General features: G+C 36.6%; 3 protein-coding genes across 10 annotated transcripts; all 3 read left to right on the forward strand.

The window, feature by feature from the left end:
- The first annotated feature begins 1,736 nt into the window (after window positions 1–1,736).
- LOC125197055 (disease resistance protein RPP13-like) lies at window positions 1,737–6,068 on the forward strand. Its single transcript, XM_048095754.1, has 4 exons — window positions 1,737–1,838; window positions 2,712–2,793; window positions 3,383–4,164; window positions 4,251–6,068. The coding sequence occupies exons 2-4, from the start codon at window positions 2,741–2,743 to the stop codon at window positions 5,975–5,977; spliced, it is 2,562 nt and encodes an 853-aa protein (XP_047951711.1). The 5' UTR covers window positions 1,737–1,838; window positions 2,712–2,740; the 3' UTR covers window positions 5,978–6,068.
- A 320-nt stretch (window positions 6,069–6,388) lies between these two features.
- On the forward strand, window positions 6,389–10,667 carry LOC125193827 (probable disease resistance protein RF9). 2 transcript variants are annotated; one of them, XM_048091736.1, is made up of 3 exons: window positions 6,389–6,505; window positions 7,704–8,459; window positions 8,845–10,667. In XM_048091736.1, exon 3 carries the CDS (start codon window positions 9,343–9,345, stop codon window positions 10,546–10,548), a length of 1,206 nt encoding a protein of 401 aa, XP_047947693.1. In that variant the 5' UTR covers window positions 6,389–6,505; window positions 7,704–8,459; window positions 8,845–9,342; the 3' UTR covers window positions 10,549–10,667. The 2 variants fall into 2 exon arrangements, with proteins under 2 accessions (XP_047947693.1, XP_047947694.1); XM_048091737.1 differs by having other exon boundaries at window positions 7,704–8,455.
- A 1,348-nt stretch (window positions 10,668–12,015) lies between these two features.
- On the forward strand, window positions 12,016–17,876 carry LOC125196141 (probable disease resistance protein At1g58602). 7 transcript variants are annotated; one of them, XM_048094530.1, is made up of 6 exons: window positions 12,016–12,414; window positions 12,774–12,853; window positions 12,951–13,011; window positions 14,848–15,626; window positions 15,729–17,475; window positions 17,544–17,876. In XM_048094530.1, exons 4-5 carry the CDS (start codon window positions 14,864–14,866, stop codon window positions 17,450–17,452), a joined length of 2,487 nt encoding a protein of 828 aa, XP_047950487.1. In that variant the 5' UTR covers window positions 12,016–12,414; window positions 12,774–12,853; window positions 12,951–13,011; window positions 14,848–14,863; the 3' UTR covers window positions 17,453–17,475; window positions 17,544–17,876. The 7 variants fall into 7 exon arrangements, with proteins under 7 accessions (XP_047950487.1, XP_047950489.1, XP_047950488.1 ...); XM_048094532.1 differs by lacking the exon at window positions 12,774–12,853 and having other exon boundaries at window positions 14,843–15,626; XM_048094531.1 differs by lacking the exon at window positions 12,774–12,853.
- The last annotated feature ends 657 nt before the right edge of the window (window positions 17,877–18,533 follow it).

An 18,533-nucleotide genomic window follows, 5' to 3' on the forward strand; every position in this document is an offset into this window, starting at 1 on the left:
ACCCTCGTGGAGGGGGATCCCAATTATCCCGCCGGCGATTCATCCTTCCATCCCTGTCACCACGCCGGTGATGGTCACGCCCCCCACGGGCCGAATACAAACCTTCGCCGCCGCGATCCTGCCGGCTGCCGCGAATGGCCCTGCCTCGACCACGACCTCTTGGTAAATAGGAGCGGTCATCAAATTCCCTCCCACTCCCGGTCGGCCTTATCAAGGTCAGCATCGTCGACCTCAATGGGAAAAGGGCGAGGACGCTCTAACGAATCGACACAGCGGTCCAAACTGTCAAAACGAGCGTTCAGCCGCTCGAACCCTACTGTGATCGGATCCGTCGCCTTATCCAAATCCAACTGATTTCCCAGTACGGTTCGCCGTGGATGCTCAATCTAGAGTGCTGGTGTGGTCTCGTTCATCTGTAATTCTGATGAGGATGGTCCTAGGTTTGTTGTTGTCATTGAGTACGGGATGAAAGCACCAGTTGATGCGTATGTTCTCCGCATAGACCGGTAATCGATCGTCTCGTGAAGGGATAATGATCGACCCTTTGACAAACTCGTAAGGGAGATCACGACTCTGCTGGTTCACGGACGTATTCCGTCAACGGCAAAGGAAAATTAAGAGAATTCTTGATGCACACGATAGTTTTTAGGGTAAAATATTCCATTCATGAAATTGGCAAATGAAATACCCCTTTTTATACTAAGGACCCTAGGGCGGTTCGACCTAACTTAGGCATTCGGGAAAGAACCGCAAAGAAAACCCGAACGGGGCTTATAATTAAGGCCCGACTCAACAATAATTAAAATAGAGTTCAAAATAACAAAAGTTCAAAAATAATAAAATAAAAGAAACTCTCGCTCCTTCAACTCTGGAACTTGCTCGGCGGTTTCAGCTTATCTCTTGGCCTCACAGTTCTTGTCGTCGCCGCTTCACCCTTCTCTCGATCGCTCCTTGCTGGTGGCGTCTCCCCTGCTACCTCGGGCTCTGTTTCATGCTCCTCAAGTGTCTTCTCCTGCTGCACGGGCGGTGTTATAGGGGAACTCGTATCAAGCACCTCTCAGCGTACCAGATTCATGAAGGCACTTCGTCCAACAAGTGGACAGCATTTCGGTTGGCTGTGATATAACCTAATGGAGATCATAATGGAAGAGCTAATATAACCTAATTGAGATCATATTGAAATGTACAACAAAAAAATTGCCATAAATAACAAACGTAAACAGTCAATGATAAAAAAAAAAGCCCGGGTCTAAAATTTAGGCCCAATTACATTGGGCTGATTCCGGCCCAGTGCCAATTTAATTAGATTTTATTTATGATGAAAGGTGCATTGAAACTTGAAAGCTGTATAAAAAAACAACTTATTAAAAAAATTATTATTTAAATCACAATTTTTGACTAATTTCGTATCAATTTTATAACTTTTCAAAGTGAAAAATGAAAAGTAATTTTCTAATCCTAGTTTTCATCATAAAATAAATATGATTGGTTTTTACCTTTTTCACACCCAGCGAAATAATTATATAATCAGAGGAGACTGAGTTATGATCTTGAGATTCTTAAGGAAATTATATAATCCAGCTATTTTCCCCTTATTTTATTGTCAATTGTGTCCCTTTCACATGGTTTACATTATTAATTGTCTAGTCCAGCTATCCTTTTTGGCAAATTATTGTTATATTCTCCATTTACTTAACTTGCTAAAAGTTGACCAAATTGAGTTTATGAATGTGTAGATCAAAATCCCTACCAATTCTGATATTATTGTGAAAAGAGAGTGTGATTGAATCCGAAAATCAATTAGAAACCAGCAGAGATAAGAAAGATTCGCTAAAAAGGTACTGTATTTCTTTTCCTCATTTCAATAGTTTCAGAATTATTTAGATAATTATGTATGACGTTGTTTTTCCTATCTAATCGAGAAGTTTTAATTTGAATGCAAAATAATTTGTTGTGTGTTTGCGAATAAGTTCGTTCATCGAATAGCCGGAGTATTCCCCGAATATTCAATTTTTTAAATCCATGGATCATTGTAACCGAAGCCGTTTTACAAATAAAATGATATAAATGCGAAGAGCATTTTTATGATTATGCTTGATAAAATAATAGTAGTAATTTCTAAAGTTGGATATTTATTTTTCCCTTAAGAAGATCATATTATGGCCATTTCCAAAAGTTGGGTTAAGTTACTAGAAATTTTATTTTGGGCTAATTGGGACGTAACGTTGTTGTTTATTCTGAAATCGCACTATAATTTTCTGGTTTTCTTGAAATTGTTCTAGTGTTGTTTCTAGCTTATGATCAAATCAAAGACATGTAGCGATTAATTGTTTTAAATTTTCGATTCCAAAACTTATATTAAGTCAATTCGTATGATTTCTCTTCCACACCTAATCCACCACATAATTATTATTTAGAGTAGACTTTTGATTAATTAAGTTATGTTGAAAATACAAACATCATTTATTGAAGAAAATTGGACATTGCTTCTTGATGTGAACTTTAATTATTTTAACTGTCTAAACCGACCTAACTTTTTTTTATATATACAATTATTTTATTGCTAGATTCAGTTACAGGTGGACTCTCAAATTACATTAAAATTTAAGTATTTTAAATTATCGTGCTAAAATTTGACCATATTGAGTTTATGAATGTGTAATTCATACATAGTCTGTTTCAACTCTGAGAGATATCACAATTGCTCGTAGATACATCGAAAAAGTGAGTGACTGAAATAATGGGAAATTCAATTCGACGGCGGCAAAGGAAAGAAGAGAATTTAAAAAATAGGTATTTTCTCTCTCTTTTTTTTTTTAATTTTTTTTTATGGTTAAATGAACATATAAATTTAAAGGTAGCACCACGGAGGACTCGAACCTGAGGCAAAAAAGTATTTTCTCTCCATTATGTTATGTTGTTTTAAAATTCTTGATTGCAAAAATAAGCTAATTAAATTTTACTGAATATTTATATTTTTTTTTTCAAAGAGGATTTATAGATTTTTAGTTTATAATGTTAATTTGTCATAGTTAAAATTTAAATTTGGCAGTGTACAGTACATCTGGATAGGCTGTGAAATTACCTAAAAACATTTGCCAATTTAATAGAGAAAAGGTATATAATAACAACATGAATTATATACATAAAAAACCTAAAATATTTGCATGTATAACCTTAGTAATCATTAGTACTATGATATATATACAGGTGCAACTAATCACCGAATTCTGAATGAAATGTTTGTTTTTCGGCACGTGAAAATGCTGTTTATATTGTGTAAAGTGGAGAAAAAATAAAATAAAGAGTCGTTCTATTTTTGAGAGTTGGGAACAAGAAAATAAAAGCCTAGGGAATAAGTAATTATTTTGTATACATGCAGGGCTCTTATTGAGTGCAATGATTGTAGAAGCATAAACACGCCAGAGGACGTGATCTTAGGGATGATACAAGATCTCGAGAGTTTGCAAGCTGAATGTACAACCATCGACTGCGACTGGATGTTCAAGAACAAAATTAAAGAGCTGAGAGGGGTGTTGGATTTCTTGAGAGACTTGAAAATGGAAGAGAGGAGCAGCCTAAATTATTTAATCGCTGAATTGGTCGAGTTCGCTTACGAGCTCATGGACATGGACATTAATCATTTCACAGAAGGTACCCTTTATAACCGTAGGGTCAAGCCCCTCCAAGAAAAGATCAAGCTGACAAAGATGCGGATGATAAACTTTGGAGCTGATGAGAAAAATACTGGAGACGAAGAAGAAGAGGAAGTTGTGGTGGGGTTGGAGAAAGATGTGAAGAAGTTTCTTGACAAAGTGATTTTAAAAAAATTTAGGCTCTTTATGGTTTTGTGTATAAAGGGCATGATTGGTATTGGAAAGACGACTCTTGCTAGACAAGTGTACAAGGTTGGCGCTAGCCAGTACCAGCGTCATGCTTGGGTATGCATTTCTAGTGACACGAGTGACAAAGAGATACTTATGAAACTGATAGAGCAAATGGTGGTAGGATATGAAAGAGATTCGTCATTGGAAGCAATGAACGCGCGAAGTCTACAAAAGATGCTTCACCAGCACCTGCAAGGATCGTCATATTTCATAGTTTTGGACAACATGTCGAAAGAAACGCAATTGAAGTACATCTTGGAATGTCTTCCATCTCGAGGTATATATATATCTTCATCGGCCTTCCAAGTTCCCTTTATGTGATAATTGCTCTTATCATGCTTATATATATATACACATATGCAGGCCTTAGTGAAGGCAGGTTGCTGTTAACAAGTCGTTATGAGTTTCGAACAAAGAATGTCAATTATACTCATGAAATGAAAGCTTTGGATTCTGACAAGAGCTGGAAATTGTTTTTGAAAAAAATTGATAAATTTACAAGTGTTGAGAACAAATTCACAAAGGAATTGGAGCGGAAGGGCAGAGAGATGTTGCAAAAATGTGGCGGTTTGCCAATGGCTATAATAAATGTTGCAAGGCAGAAAGCAAAACAAAGACTCTCAGGGACTGAATGGGAAGAACTTTTTGATTCAATTGATTTGAGTGAATCATTAAAGTTATTAGAACCGATGTATCATGAATTGGGAGAACGTATCAAGCCACATTTCTTGTATTTGTCCTTTTTTAAGGAAAATGCAATAATGAGAGAAGAAAAAATGGAACAGATTTGGGCTACGAATGGATTAGATTTTGGACAAGTTACAAGGGATTTTGCTAGTAGATCGATTCTAGAAGTTGTGAAGCTGCAGTTCGAGAAATCAAAGTGTCGTCTCAATCCTCTACTACACATGATATCAATCAAAAAAGCAAAAGAGGAAATGGGCTTTGAGATCTTAAGGAGCAATGGAGACTGTAGGCCCTCCCAGAATGCCCGTCATCGTGTTATCCAGTGTGGCAGAGACAAGTTTGATCATTTCACGAATGAAGATAATAAACAACTTATTTCTCTCATCTTTCATGGAGGTGGTGGCTACTTGGACGACACTAGCTCGTCTTTTTGGGAGAGTTTTGAATCACTCAAAATACTTGACATGGAAGATTTTGGGGTGAAGACTTTATCCGAAAATATTGGAGCATTGATTGAGTTAAGATACTTGGGATTGAGAAACAACTATATACAAGAGATCCCACACTCGTTGGCGCATCTGGAAAACCTTGAGGTTCTTGATATAGCTTTGAACTTTATGGTGGAGGTGCCGAATACTATAGGGCAAATGGGAAACCTTCGTGATCTCCACATGTCTAATGTGATTTTCCGGGAGCCTTTGAAATTAGATGGGCTGCGGAATCTGGGGACCCTAACATACATCTCGATTGATGATTGGACATACGAGGACCCAAGCTTCGAGCCAATGTATGACTTCCAAACGTTGGGCATTGAAGAAGTTGATGAAAACTCGGATATAAGAAAGCTCTTTATGTCACTAGCTAACCTTCCAAACCTTGAAAATCTTTTCTTAAGAGGGTTTCGTTTTAGAAGCATGCCATGTTTGGATGAAATTGGTGTTATAGGAAGACTCAAGGTACTAAAACTAGATGGGCGCATAGGTAGGCTACCAAGTGCAGATAATCTACCTCAATGGATTGAGTACATAGCATTGATAAATACTTGTCTTGATGAAGACCCCATGCCAATATTAGAGAAGACTGGTCTCCTAAAATACCTCAAATTGCGAAATGCATACACTGGTCGAGAAATGGTGATCCAACATGGTGGATTTCACATGCTGGAAGTGCTTTGCATCAATGAATTGTGGAATCTAATAAAGATACAAGTTGGTGAAGATGCAATGTGTAATCTCAAGAAACTTGAAATCAACAACTGTCCACATCTGGAGACACTCCCGGAACAGATTAGGTCGATGCCTGACCTTGAAAAGTTTAAGATGGTAACAACCAAACACATTGCAAAAAAGATGAGAAATTCAGGTTTGACCTCCGAAATTTGGGAGGAAGATATCGATCCATAGTTTGAAGTTGATATGTATATGGTTATAGTTGATCGTATGTTTTTTTCTTTCATTTTCCATTTTGTATATATGCAAATAACTTGTATATGAGAAAATTATATATCTATTTCTTGTTTTATTTAACCTATTTACCAACTAAAGAGGCTTTATTATTATATTATATATAGATAAAGATGAAAGTAAAGTTGTATTAAGATGATTGCTCCTCCACACAGAATAATTATATAATTAAAGGAGACTAATGGTCTCGTGATTCTCTAAAGAATACATTGTGAAGCCAACTTGTTTTAGTTAACACAATTGTTGAAGCCAGCTAATTTTTGTCCTCATTATTAGGTATTGTTTTTTGTCTGGTATTAGTGTCTTCATAAAATTTATCAACAACAAATATTTTTATATTCTCCACTAATTAGTCCCAATTAAAGCACTAATTGAATTTGAGCATTTGTAGTTCAAAATCACTTCAAACTCAGAAATCGGAAATTCAATTCAAAACCAGCAAAGATAAGAAGAAAGATTCACAAAAAGGTAAGTATTCTCTTTTCTCCCTTTGAATAGTTTCAAAGTTCATCATATAACTACTTACTATGTTGTTTTGCTTTTTTAAATCCAGAAGTTTAAATTTGAATTTTTTTTCAGAAATCTGACTCAATTTAGAAGATCTGGTTCAGTAATAAATTACTCAATGACCTTTTTTTTGCGATGGTGGTGATTTTTTAATATTTGTACTAAGCTTACAAGTGCTGAAAAATTTGTCTAGATACTAATTAATTGATCAAAGTCGATAGTTTAACAATTTCGTGATAATTTTGGATTTTTGACCGTTTAAAATTAATTTTGACATGTTTGAATCCATGTTTTTAAAATTAATGCTGCGATTATCTATTTGAATTCCCAATATTTACTTTGGTTCAAATGATATAATTGGAATTGAATTTGGAATTCAATTTCAAATCTAAACATATTTGTGAAACTAAGCCTATAATACAAATCCTCACTTCCATGGTACCAAATAAACCCTAACTGTTTTTGAAAAAGCTGCTTGATAAATGTCGTGTATGCTTAGGTAGTATTCGGTTTCCTAAATAGTACCAAGATATAATCTAGAATTGAGTTGTGAGATTATTTTAGTTGGAGAGGTTAGCTATGACTAATTACCATGTGATTACCCATTTAGGATTGAGTTGTGGGATTGAATGTCATGAACCAAACAGACTAAATACATATTTAATCTCGGGATACAATCTTCCAAAAGGAACACCGCCTTAGTATGTTGAATCGAATACTCACCATTTAAAAAAATAGGATTGAATTTAGATATAAGTTTAAGAGTAAAAGACAATTTAGGTTCTAAACATATGACCAAAATACAAATTTGGTCCAAAATATTCACTTTTTTGAAAAACAGGTCCATAACAAATGAAATCCTTGTTGGAGTGATCCTTTTTTATGGTTCCGTCAAAAAACTAACGGTCATGCCACTGTGCAATTAGCGTTGACCGTTAGCTTTTCAACAGAACCGTAAAAAAAAGGACTACTTTGTCTACATTTTCATTTGTTATGGACCTATTTTTCATAAAGTGAATGTTTTGGATCAAATTGTATTTTGATCATATGTTTAGGGCAAAATCTGACCTTTACACTAAATTTAAACTTATATCGAATGAACATAGAGTGATGAATTCTGCAATTTAAATTGTTAATTATGTTCTATACATAAGTGCAGTTCCTCTAAAACCATAAACATGGACGAGATGTTGCATATTATGCATCAACTGCGGTGTTCCCGTTGCGAAAATAACAACTTTTCCATGCTGGCGGACAAAATTAAGGAGGTGGAAGAGATGTATGATTTCTTGGGATGCTTGGAATTGGGAGAGAGGAGTAGGCTAAAATATTTGATCGCTGACCTTGTCGAGATGGCTCAAGATGTCGTCGACATCGGATATGAAGGCATTGACGATGATAGTTTCTATTGCAAGTTGAATCCCCTCCAAGAGCAGATCAAGATGACAAAATCGCGCATGAGAAGCTTTGGAACCGAAGAAAAAAACGTTGTTGTAGAAGAAGATGTTGTGGTGGGGTTGGAGAAAGACGTGAAGCAATTGGTCGAGAAAGCGATTTTAAACAAGAAAAAGCGCTTTCAGACATTGTCTATCAAAGGCATGATTGGTATCGGGAAGACTACTCTGGCCAGGCAAGTGTACAAGGCCGTGGAGGGCCAATTCCAGCGTTGTGCATGGGTATGCCTTTCTAGTGAAATGAGTAACAAAGAGATATTTATTGAATTGATACAACAGATGGTCATTGGATATGAGGGGCTAATTGAAAGAGATTCGTCGTTGGAGGAAATGGACAATCGAAGTCTCCAACGGGTACTTAGACAGCACCTGCAAGGAAAGGCATATTTCATAGTCCTCGACAGCGTGCAGGAAGAAATGCAATTGAAATCCATCTTGAAAGCTCTTCCGAAAGAATGTATGTATGTATCTTAGTCCTTTTATTTATCTCAGGAATAAAATTTTATCTATCCAAATGTCACAATTCAAAAGTAGCTTGCCTTCAATTATCTCTTTTGTATTACTCCTCCCGTCCCAGATTAGGACTAGGAATTCTATTTAGTTATGACACGAATTTTAAGAAATGTAAAGAAGAGTGAGTTGAATCGGTTAGTAGAATAAGAGTCCCACCGATATAAATTAGTTTTATAATAAAATATGAGTGGAATGAGTTGATGGAATGTGGGGTCTACTTACTATTAATGGTAAAAGTGAAATAAGACTCTTATTGTGGGACAGACCGAAACGGCAAAATAGGACTCTTATTGTGCGACGAAGGAAGTAATTGTTCTAATCATATGTATGCAGAGTGTGGAAGCAGGTTGTTGTTCACAAGTTGCTATGAGGCTAGAACAACAGACATGTATTATACTCATGAGATGAAAGCTTTGGATTCTGATAAGAGCTGGCAATTGTTTTTGAAAAAAATTGATAAATTCACAAGTGTTGAGAACAAATTCTCAAAGGAGTTGGAGAGAAAGGGCAAAGAGATGCTGAAAAAATGTGGAGGCTTGCCGTTAGCTATAACAGATGTTGCGAGGCAGAAAGCAAAACAAAGACTATCAGGTATTGAATGGGAAGAACTTTTTGATTCAGTTGATTTACGTGAAACATTGAAGTTATTGGAACCGATGTATCATAAATTGGATCAACTAGACAAGCCATGTTTCTTGCACATGTCCCTTTTTAAGGAAAATGCAATAATGAGGGAAGAAAAGTTGGAACAGATTTGTATGGCAAGCGGATTAGACCATGCAAGAATTTCTCTTAACAATTTAGTTGGTCAATCAATTATTGATGTCGTGAATGGAGGAAAAGTTTCATCTCAATCCTCTATTGCACATGCTATCCATCCAAAAAGCTGAAAGTGGAATGGGCTTTGAGATCTTTAGGAGCAATGGGGATAGCAGACCGTCTCAGAATCCTCGTCATCATGTTATCCATTGTGGCAGAGAGGAGTTTAAACATCCCACTAACCAAGACACCAAAAGTCTTGTTTCTCTCATATTCCATGGAGGTGGTCGCTACCTGGACAATGCTACTCCGTCTTATTGGGAGAGTTTTGAACTGCTCAAGATACTCGACATGGAAGATTTTGGGATGAAGACTTTATCAGATACTATCGGCAAATTTGGTGAATTAAGATACTTGGGATTGAGAAACAATTACATACAAGAGGTGCCACGGTCGTTGAAGGGATTGAAAAAGCTTCAAGTTCTTGATATTTATCTGAACTTTTTGGTCGAGATGCCGAGTATCGTAAGGAAAATGGGATGCCTTCGTAATCTGTACATGCGTGATGCGATTTTCCGGAAGCCTTTGAAGATTGGCGCTTTACATGATCTTGAGATCTTGACCTACATCTCGATTTATGATTGGGCATGTAAGGCCTTGAGCTTGAAGTCCGAAAATTGGGCATTTGAAGAAGTTGATGAAAACTCGGATGTAGGCAAGCTCTTTGCATCAGTAGCTAAGTTGGAGAGGCTTCGTCACCTTATCTTGAGAGGGTTTTGTTTCAGAAGTATGCCGTGTTTGGATGAGATTGGTGCTGTAAATGGAATCTGGGAACTCAGACTAATTGGGCGCCTAGCTAGGCTACCAAGTGCCAATAATTCCCTTCAAGGTATTTTTTACTTGACACTGGTAAATACTTGCCTTGACGAAGACCCGATGCCATTACTAGAGAAACTGCCCAACCTATATGACCTCAAACTGCGAAATGCATACACTGGTAGAGAAATGGTGATCCAGTGCAACGGGTTTCCCTGCCTTCACATCCTTTGCATCAATGAGTCGTGGAATCTTAGAACAATGCAAATTGGAGAAGGCGCAATTTCAAAGCTCACGCAACTAGAAATCAAGAACTGTCCACATCTGGAGACACTCCCGGAGGAGATTGGATCAATGGAGAATCTGAAGAAGTTTACGATGGTAACAACAAAACAAATTGCAACAAAGATCAGAAACACGGGCCTAACATCCAGAGTATTGGAAGAGGATTTATATCCATGATTTGAAGCTTATGTATTTTGTTTTGTTTGTTGCCTGTATTATATACTCCTGTCGTCCCAAACAAGATGACTCATTCCTTGGGCGGCACAGAATTTATACAATTTTATTTTGTGTGTGAAGTGGAGGGAGTAAAGTAAGAGAGAGAATAAAGTAGAGAAAAAGATGTATTTATTTTTAGTAATAAGTCATCTTAGTTGACAAACCTAAAAGGAAAGTGAGTCATCTTCAAAAAGTGAGTCATCTTCAATGGGACAGAGGGAGTACTTCTTTCTCAGTTCACCTTTGTTATTTTTGTGTTTGCAGATACTCCCTCCATCCATAATAGGAGTCACTCTTATTATGGACACAGTTTTTAAGAAATGTAAAGAATAGTGGATTGGAAAAGTTAGTGGAATATGAGACCCACTTTTTTATATTGATTTTATAATAAAATGTGAGTGAAGTGAGTCAGTAGAATGTGAGACCTACTTACCATTTATGGTAAAAGTGTGACTCTTATTGTGAGACAAACAAAAATGGCAAAGTGTGACTCTTATTGTGAGATGGAGGGAGTAATTTGGTTTCCAACTTTTGTTATTTTATTAATTCATAAAAATCAAAGCTTAATTTATTAATTTAGTTAAAATCATAGAAAAAACGAGCGAATCGAGCTTTGACTTTTATGAATTTTGTGAAATTCAAATTTTTAATAACATTTTTTAATGTATTAGAATCAAACTAAATATATAACTCGAAACGACAACACTAAACATACGTCTAACGAGTGTGATGCTCACATAAGAAATGTAGCATTTTATGTTTATCTTAGTGCTCCGTAACAATTTAATTAATTGTGCATCGAATGGTGGGTAAGTTAAAAGTAAGTGAGAAAAATATTTATCTAATTCTTAGTTTATATATAAAGATAAAGATGCAAGTGAAGTTGTCTTAAGATGATTGCTCCTCCACACACCTTATCCAGCAGAACAATTCTATATAATTAAAGGCGACTAATGTTCTCATGATTCTTTAAAGAATACATTGTGAAGCTGATACAATCCTTAGATATCTCAATTATTTAGTACTCCCTTTGTTCCATAGTAGTGGAGGTATTTCTTTTCGGCACGGAGATTAAGAAAAAGTTGTGTTAGGTGAGTTAAATAAATGAAGATAAAGTAGGAAATGAAAAAGGTAGAGAGATGTAGAGAGAATAAAGTAAGAGAGAGTAAAGTAGGTGGGAAGAAATGTGTTGACTTTTACCAAAAAAGAAAATGACTCTACTACTATGGAACGTACCAAAATGGCAAAATAACTCTACTACTATGGAACGGAGGGAGTATCTTTTATTTTACCATATCTTTGTTTTTTTATTCAATAAGTTAGGGTAGTATTCTAGTATTTATAGAGAGCTTGTTATTTTTTTTAAAGCAATGAATGAATAAGAAAATATAATTTTTGCCCAACTCCTCGTTGAAGATTCCTCGAGCCTAGATATTGAGCTTCCCGACGGAAAGGCTTCCGCGTACAGCTAAATCTTGCCTCCGCCGATCCTACGATTGGACGCCGGAGAAGTTATTGATAGCCGAGTGCGATCCGCCGATCACAGTTAAGGGAAGGGCCCTTAACAGAAGCCAACTTGTTTAAATTAATCTAAAGTATTAACACAATTGTTGAAGCCAGCTAATATTCGTCCCCATTATTAGGTATGCTTTTTTGTGTGGTATTGGTGTCATCATAACATTTATCAACAATAAATATTTTTATATACTCCACTAATTAGTCCCAAATAAAGCACTAGTGAATTTGAGCACCTGTAGTTCAAAATCACTTCAAACTCTGAAATCGTATTTGAAACCAGCAAAGATAAGAAGAAAGGTTCACAAAAAGGTAAGTATTTTCTTTTCTCCCTTTGAATAGTTTCAAAGTTCATCATATAACTACTTACTATGTTGTTTTGATTTATGAATTTGAATTTTTAAAAATTTGATTCAATTTAGAATATCTGGTGCAGTATATAAATTATTCAATGACCTTTTTTTGCGGTGGTGGGGATTTTTTTTTAATATTTGTACTAAGCTTACGAGTGCTGAAAAATTTGACAAGATATTAATTGATCAAAATTCGATAGTTTGTAACAATTTAGTGATAATTTTGGATTTTTAACCGTTTAAAATTAATTTTGACATGTTTGAGTCCATGTTTTTAAAATTAATGCTGCGATTATCAAATTAACGTGTGTATATCAGATTTTGTGATTGAAGGGAGCAATTGTAAGGGTACGTTTGATACCATGGAAATGAAATTTTATTGGTATTGGAATGAAGTGGTAATTGATATAAACTTGTACTACTATTAACTATTCTACTTTAAATCTGAATCATTTGTTCGATTAAATGAAGTAATTGGAGTTTATGAATTTGTAGTTCAAAATCCACCAAATCTGAAATTAATCGAAAAGAGAGTGTGATTGAATTCACTAAAAAGGTATTTTCTTTACTCCATTTCAATAGTTTCAGAATTATTTAGATAAATATAGTACTCCCTCCGTCCCAGATAATTCGGGACACTTTGACCCGGCACGGGTTTTAAGAAATATAATGGAAAGTGAGTTGAAAAAGTTGGTGGGATGTGGTTCCTACTTTTAAAGTATTAGTTTTATAATAAAATGTGAGTAGGAATGAGTTAGTGGAATATGGGGTTGATACGAGCAGCCCCGTAACATCGGCTATGGAGAAGGAGAGTATGAGCGAGCAGGACGAGACAGAGGCTGACGTGGTGCCGGAGGCAAGAGTAACGGAGCACGGTAGAGGAACTGGAGACGCTACGAACACAAGGGTGTTGAGGCCGCGAGAAAAGCTGAAGCAGCCGAGCAAATTCAAGAGCTGAAGAGAGTCAGACGCTGCTGTTAGAATTTGCTCTGTTTTTTTTATTATCTTTGCTTTGATTTTATTTTGAACTCTTATTTAAATTATTGTTGAGTCGGGCCGAAACTATAAGCCCCGTTCGGGTTTTCTTTACGGTTCTTTCCCGAATGCCTAAGTTAGGTCGAACCGTCCTAGGGTCCTTAGTCTATAAATAGGGTATTTCGTTCAATAACTTTTTCTCCATGAATGAAATATTTTACCTATAACCTAACGTGTGTTAAAAGAACTTCTTCAAATTCTCGCTGTGAAACGGAATACGTCCGCCAAACAGCAGATTCGTGATTGAATTCTCGAGATTGTCGAGGGTTTGATTAGCGTCTACCCACGAGAAGAGAGATAACCGATTAGTTGGGGAGAACGTCTCCAACAGGGGTCCACTACCAAAAATGGTAAAAGTGAAGTGGGACAAATTATGTGGGACGGGCCGAAATGGAATACTGGGTCGAATTATCATATGTCTCCTAATTTATTTTCTTTTCAATTATCTATGTTACTTTTACTTATCTAATTACTTTCTTCCCAACTTAACTTATTAATACAATTAAGATGGAGAGCCTTTGATCAAATCCATGTATTCCCTCCGTCCTACAAAAGATGTCACACTTGTGGGATGACATAGAATTTTAAAAAGTTTTGTTTTGTGAGTTAAGTGGAGAGAGAAAATATAATATTTATAATAAAGTGAGAGATAACCTTTTTCCATAAATGGAAATGTGACATCTTTAGTAGGAAAAATTAAAAAGGAGAGTGAAACATTTTTTATGGGACGGTGGGAGTAGTATTTAATCAGGATAAAATATGTATTTATAAATGAGCTGGTTTAATTAATTAAGTAATTGTTTTACAATTTCGTTTACACAACTTAATTGAAAGTCAATTTAGACTTTCGATTAAATTATGTTCTCTAAAATGCATAATTTATACTACATCCGTCTCCAAAATTAGTCCCACTTTGATCCGGTACGGATTTTAAGAAATCTAATGGAAATTGAGTTGAAATAGTTAGTGGATTGTGGGTCCTACTTTTATTTTATAATAAAATTTGAGTAAGAATGAGTTAGGGAAATATGAGGTCCACTACCAAAAATGGTAAAAAGTGAAATGCGGCAAATTTTGGGGACGGACGGAAATGGAAAAATGGGACAAATTTTCAGGAAGGAGGTAGTATTAAATTATGTTCTCTAAATTCCATAATGTATATCGGGATCGGAATTTGACCATCTTATGCGATTTATTTGGCAATTTGTTGTGTCACTTTATGTTAGACATCACGTATCATAATAACACTCGCAATTTTTGAAACAAAAACAAGAATGAAAATTATATTACAAAGTTCATTTAAAAATGGAGGGAGTAATTATTTTTTCTATACATGCAACGATCTTATGAAGTGCAGTTATTTTAGCACAAACATGGCGGAGGCCACGGTCATAGGGATGATACAAGATCTCGAGATTTTGCATCGTACAGGCTCTAACGATCGTGCATTCATCGGGATAAAAATTAAAGAGCTGAACGAGATGTTGGATTTCTTGAGAGAATTTAGTATGGAAGAGAGGAGCAGGCTAAAATATTTAACGGCTGACTTGGTCGAGTTAGCTCAAGATGTCATGGATGAGAAATTTAGAGTTATGACACGTGAGGCATTAATAAAATATAGTTTCTCATTCAATCCCCATCCCAAACTCAAGCGCCTCCATGATGAGATCAAGGTGATAAGGATGCGGATGATAAACTTTGGAGTTGATGAGAAAAATATTGGAGACGAAGAAGGAGAAGAAGAGGAAGTTGCGGTTGGGTTGGAGAAAGACGTGAAGAAGTTGCTTGACAAAGCAATTTTTAGAAAATCTAATCGCTTAAGGAGTTTTTGTATAAAAGGCATGATTGGTATCGGGAAGACAACTCTGGCCAGACAAGTGTACAAGGCCGGCGCTAGCCAGTTCCAGCGTCATGCCTGGGTATCCATTTCTAGAGGCACGAGTAGGAAAGAGATACTTATGAAACTGATACAGCAAATGGTGGTTGGATATGAAAGGGGTCCGTCATTGGACGAAATGGACAACCGAAGTCTCCAACAGATGCTTCACCTGCAAGGATTGTCATTTTTCATAGTCTTAGATAATATACAGGAAGTAACGGATTTTAATTACTTCTTCAAATTTCTTCGATTCAAAGGTATACATCTCCAAATCAGTCCAAATTTCACAGTTCATTAGCTTTGCAAGTTTCCTTTAGGTAATAATTGTTCTTATTATGCATATATATAAATATATGCAGGCCTTACAGGCAGGTTGCTGATAACAAGTCGCTGTGAGCTCATGGCAAACGACATCGACTATACTCATGAGATGAGTGCTCTGGATTCTGATAAGAGCTGGCAATTGTTTTTGAAAACAATTAATAAATATACAAGGGATGAGAACAAATTCACAAAGGATTTGGAGAGGAAGGGCAAAGAGATGTTGAAAAAATGCTGGGGTTTGCCAATGGCTATTGTAAATGTTGCAAGGCAAAAAGCAAATCAAAGACGTTCAGGGATTGAATGGGAAGAGCTTTTTGATTCAATTGATTTGAGTGAATCATTGAAGTTATTGGAACCAATGTATCATGAATTGGAAGAAAGTGTCAAGCCACAGTTCTTGCATTTCTCCCTTTTTAAGGAAAATGCAAAAATGAGACAAGAAAAGTTGGAACATATTTGGGCTGCAACTGGATTACATTTTGGAGGAGTTGCTAGGGGTTTTGCTTGTAGATCGATTCTTGAAGTCGTGAAGCTGCACTTTGAGAAAAGAAAGTATCGCCTCCATCCCCTACTACACATGATATCCATCCAAAAAGCAGAAGAGGAAATGGGCTTAGAGATTTTAAGGAGCAATGAAAACAATAGGCCCTCTCAGGATTCCCATCATCGTGTTATCCACTGTGGCAGAGACAAGTTTAATCATTTAATGAATGAAGATAACAAATATCTTATTTCTCTCATCTTCCATGGAGGTGGTGGTTACTTGGATGACACTAGCTCGTCTTATTGGGAGAGTTTTGAATCACTCAAAATAATTGACATGGAAGATTTTGGGGTGAAGACTTTATCAGAAGCAATGGGTGCATTGACTGAGTTATTATACTTGGGATTGAGAAACAATTACATACAAGAAATCCCACACTCGTTAATGGGTCTGGAAAAGCTTAAGGTTCTTGATATAACTCTGAACTTTATTGCGGAGGTGCCAAACACTATAGAGCAAATGGGAAACCTTCGTGATCTCCACATGTCTAATGTGATTTTTCGGAAGCCTTTGAAAGTAGATGCGCTGCGGAAGCTGATGAACCTAACATACATCTCGATTTATGATTGGACATATGAGGACCCGAGCTTCAAGTCAATGTATGACTTAAAAACGTTGGGCGTTGAAGAAGTTGATGAAAATTCAGATGTAGGCACGCTCTTTGCAACACTAGCTAAGCTTCTGAGCTTTGAAAGACTTTTCATAAGAGGGTTTCGTTACAGAAACATGCCGTGTTTGGACGAAATTGGTGTTATAAAAAGACTCAAGGTACTAAAACTACATGGGCGCATAGGTAGGCTACCAAGTGCAGATAATCTACCTAAAGAGATCAGGTACATAGCATTGATAAATACTTGTCTTGACGAAGACCCCATGCCAATATTAGAGAAGCTCAGTTCCCTAAGCAAGCTCAAACTGCGAAATGCATACACTGGTCGAGAAATGGTGATCGAAGAAGGCGGATTTCGAAGGCTCGATGCACTGTGCATCAATGAATTGTGGAATCTTAGGATGATACAAGTTGATGAAGATGCAATGTGTAATCTCACGAAACTTGAAATCAACAACTGTCCACATCTGGAGACACTCCCAGAAAGGATTCGGTCGATGCCTGGACTGCGAAAGTTTAAGATGGTAACAACCAAACACATTGCAAAAAAGATCAGACATTCAGGTTTGACCTCCAAAGTTTTGGAGGAGGAAATCATTCCATGATCTGAAGTTGATATATATATCTGGTGAGTTGACTGTATTTTTTCCTTCTTCCATTTTCCCTTTGTTTATTTGCAAATAACTTGGTCTACAGTGTTTGTAGAAGGTGCAATGTCGACCGATAAGTGTACCTCGACCACAGAGATAGAGGCTGAATCACCATCACCAGTTCGACCATTCCAATTCTTCTCACTCCCCCGAGGGCCATCACCAGACCTCACCGCGAAGTTCATCAACCATGGTATCTTGCAGATTGTTGAAAAGTAAAATGTGGAAAATAAAACTCAAGAACTCTTGAAGACTACATTGTGATTGATTTGAATTGGTGTTGTTGATCCTATTTATAGGACTAGAGAAGTAAATGTGCCTAGGGACTTATAAACTTGGGACTCTACCATAGTAATGATATATTGCCTTGAGACCCTAAGGGCACGTTTGGTTACTAAGCAGGGTAATGTTTATAAACCAGGTATCCTTGGGTGTATAATCTGTGAAAGTCGTGACTACTCACAATGCAGCCATTTGGTTGAAAATAGGCCCAATTACAAACAAAGCCAATCCCCTCATTTGCTTGACCGTATTCAAAGAGATTGTATACTTGTGATCCCTTTTTTGCCCCTAGGGTTGCAGAGGAATTTCAGGATTGCACAGTCATAAAACCGCGAATCCCTTTCAGAATTTTGTCATTCTCGCGGTGTTTTTTGGGAGCAGTCTCCCACCCATCGGCGGCGACTGCAAAAATTCTCTTATTTTGACGGTCTAAATCCCACACAGGTTAGATTATTCGAACGTTTATCACTCACTCCTTGATCGAAATATGATTTTATGCTTTGCGTATCGGTTTTCCATTCCGTTATGCACTCTTTGTTCCCCGCCAATTTCATTGACTAGTTAAACCTAGTGGTGTTGATTTGCGATGAGTGTCTGTTACTGCATTTTCAATGTAAATGTTGGTTTGAATGTTTACACTTTCTGGCTGAATTTGTTGCAATGGATGCTCTTTCTACTTTGTTTAACGAACTCTGCTGCAAATGTGTGTTATGTGATAAAATAGATTTACTGCTTGCCTCAGTCTGACTCTTGC

This window comes from Salvia hispanica, chromosome 6 (assembly GCF_023119035.1).
Source record: "Salvia hispanica cultivar TCC Black 2014 chromosome 6, UniMelb_Shisp_WGS_1.0, whole genome shotgun sequence".
Lineage (NCBI taxonomy): Eukaryota > Viridiplantae > Streptophyta > Magnoliopsida > Lamiales > Lamiaceae > Salvia > Salvia hispanica.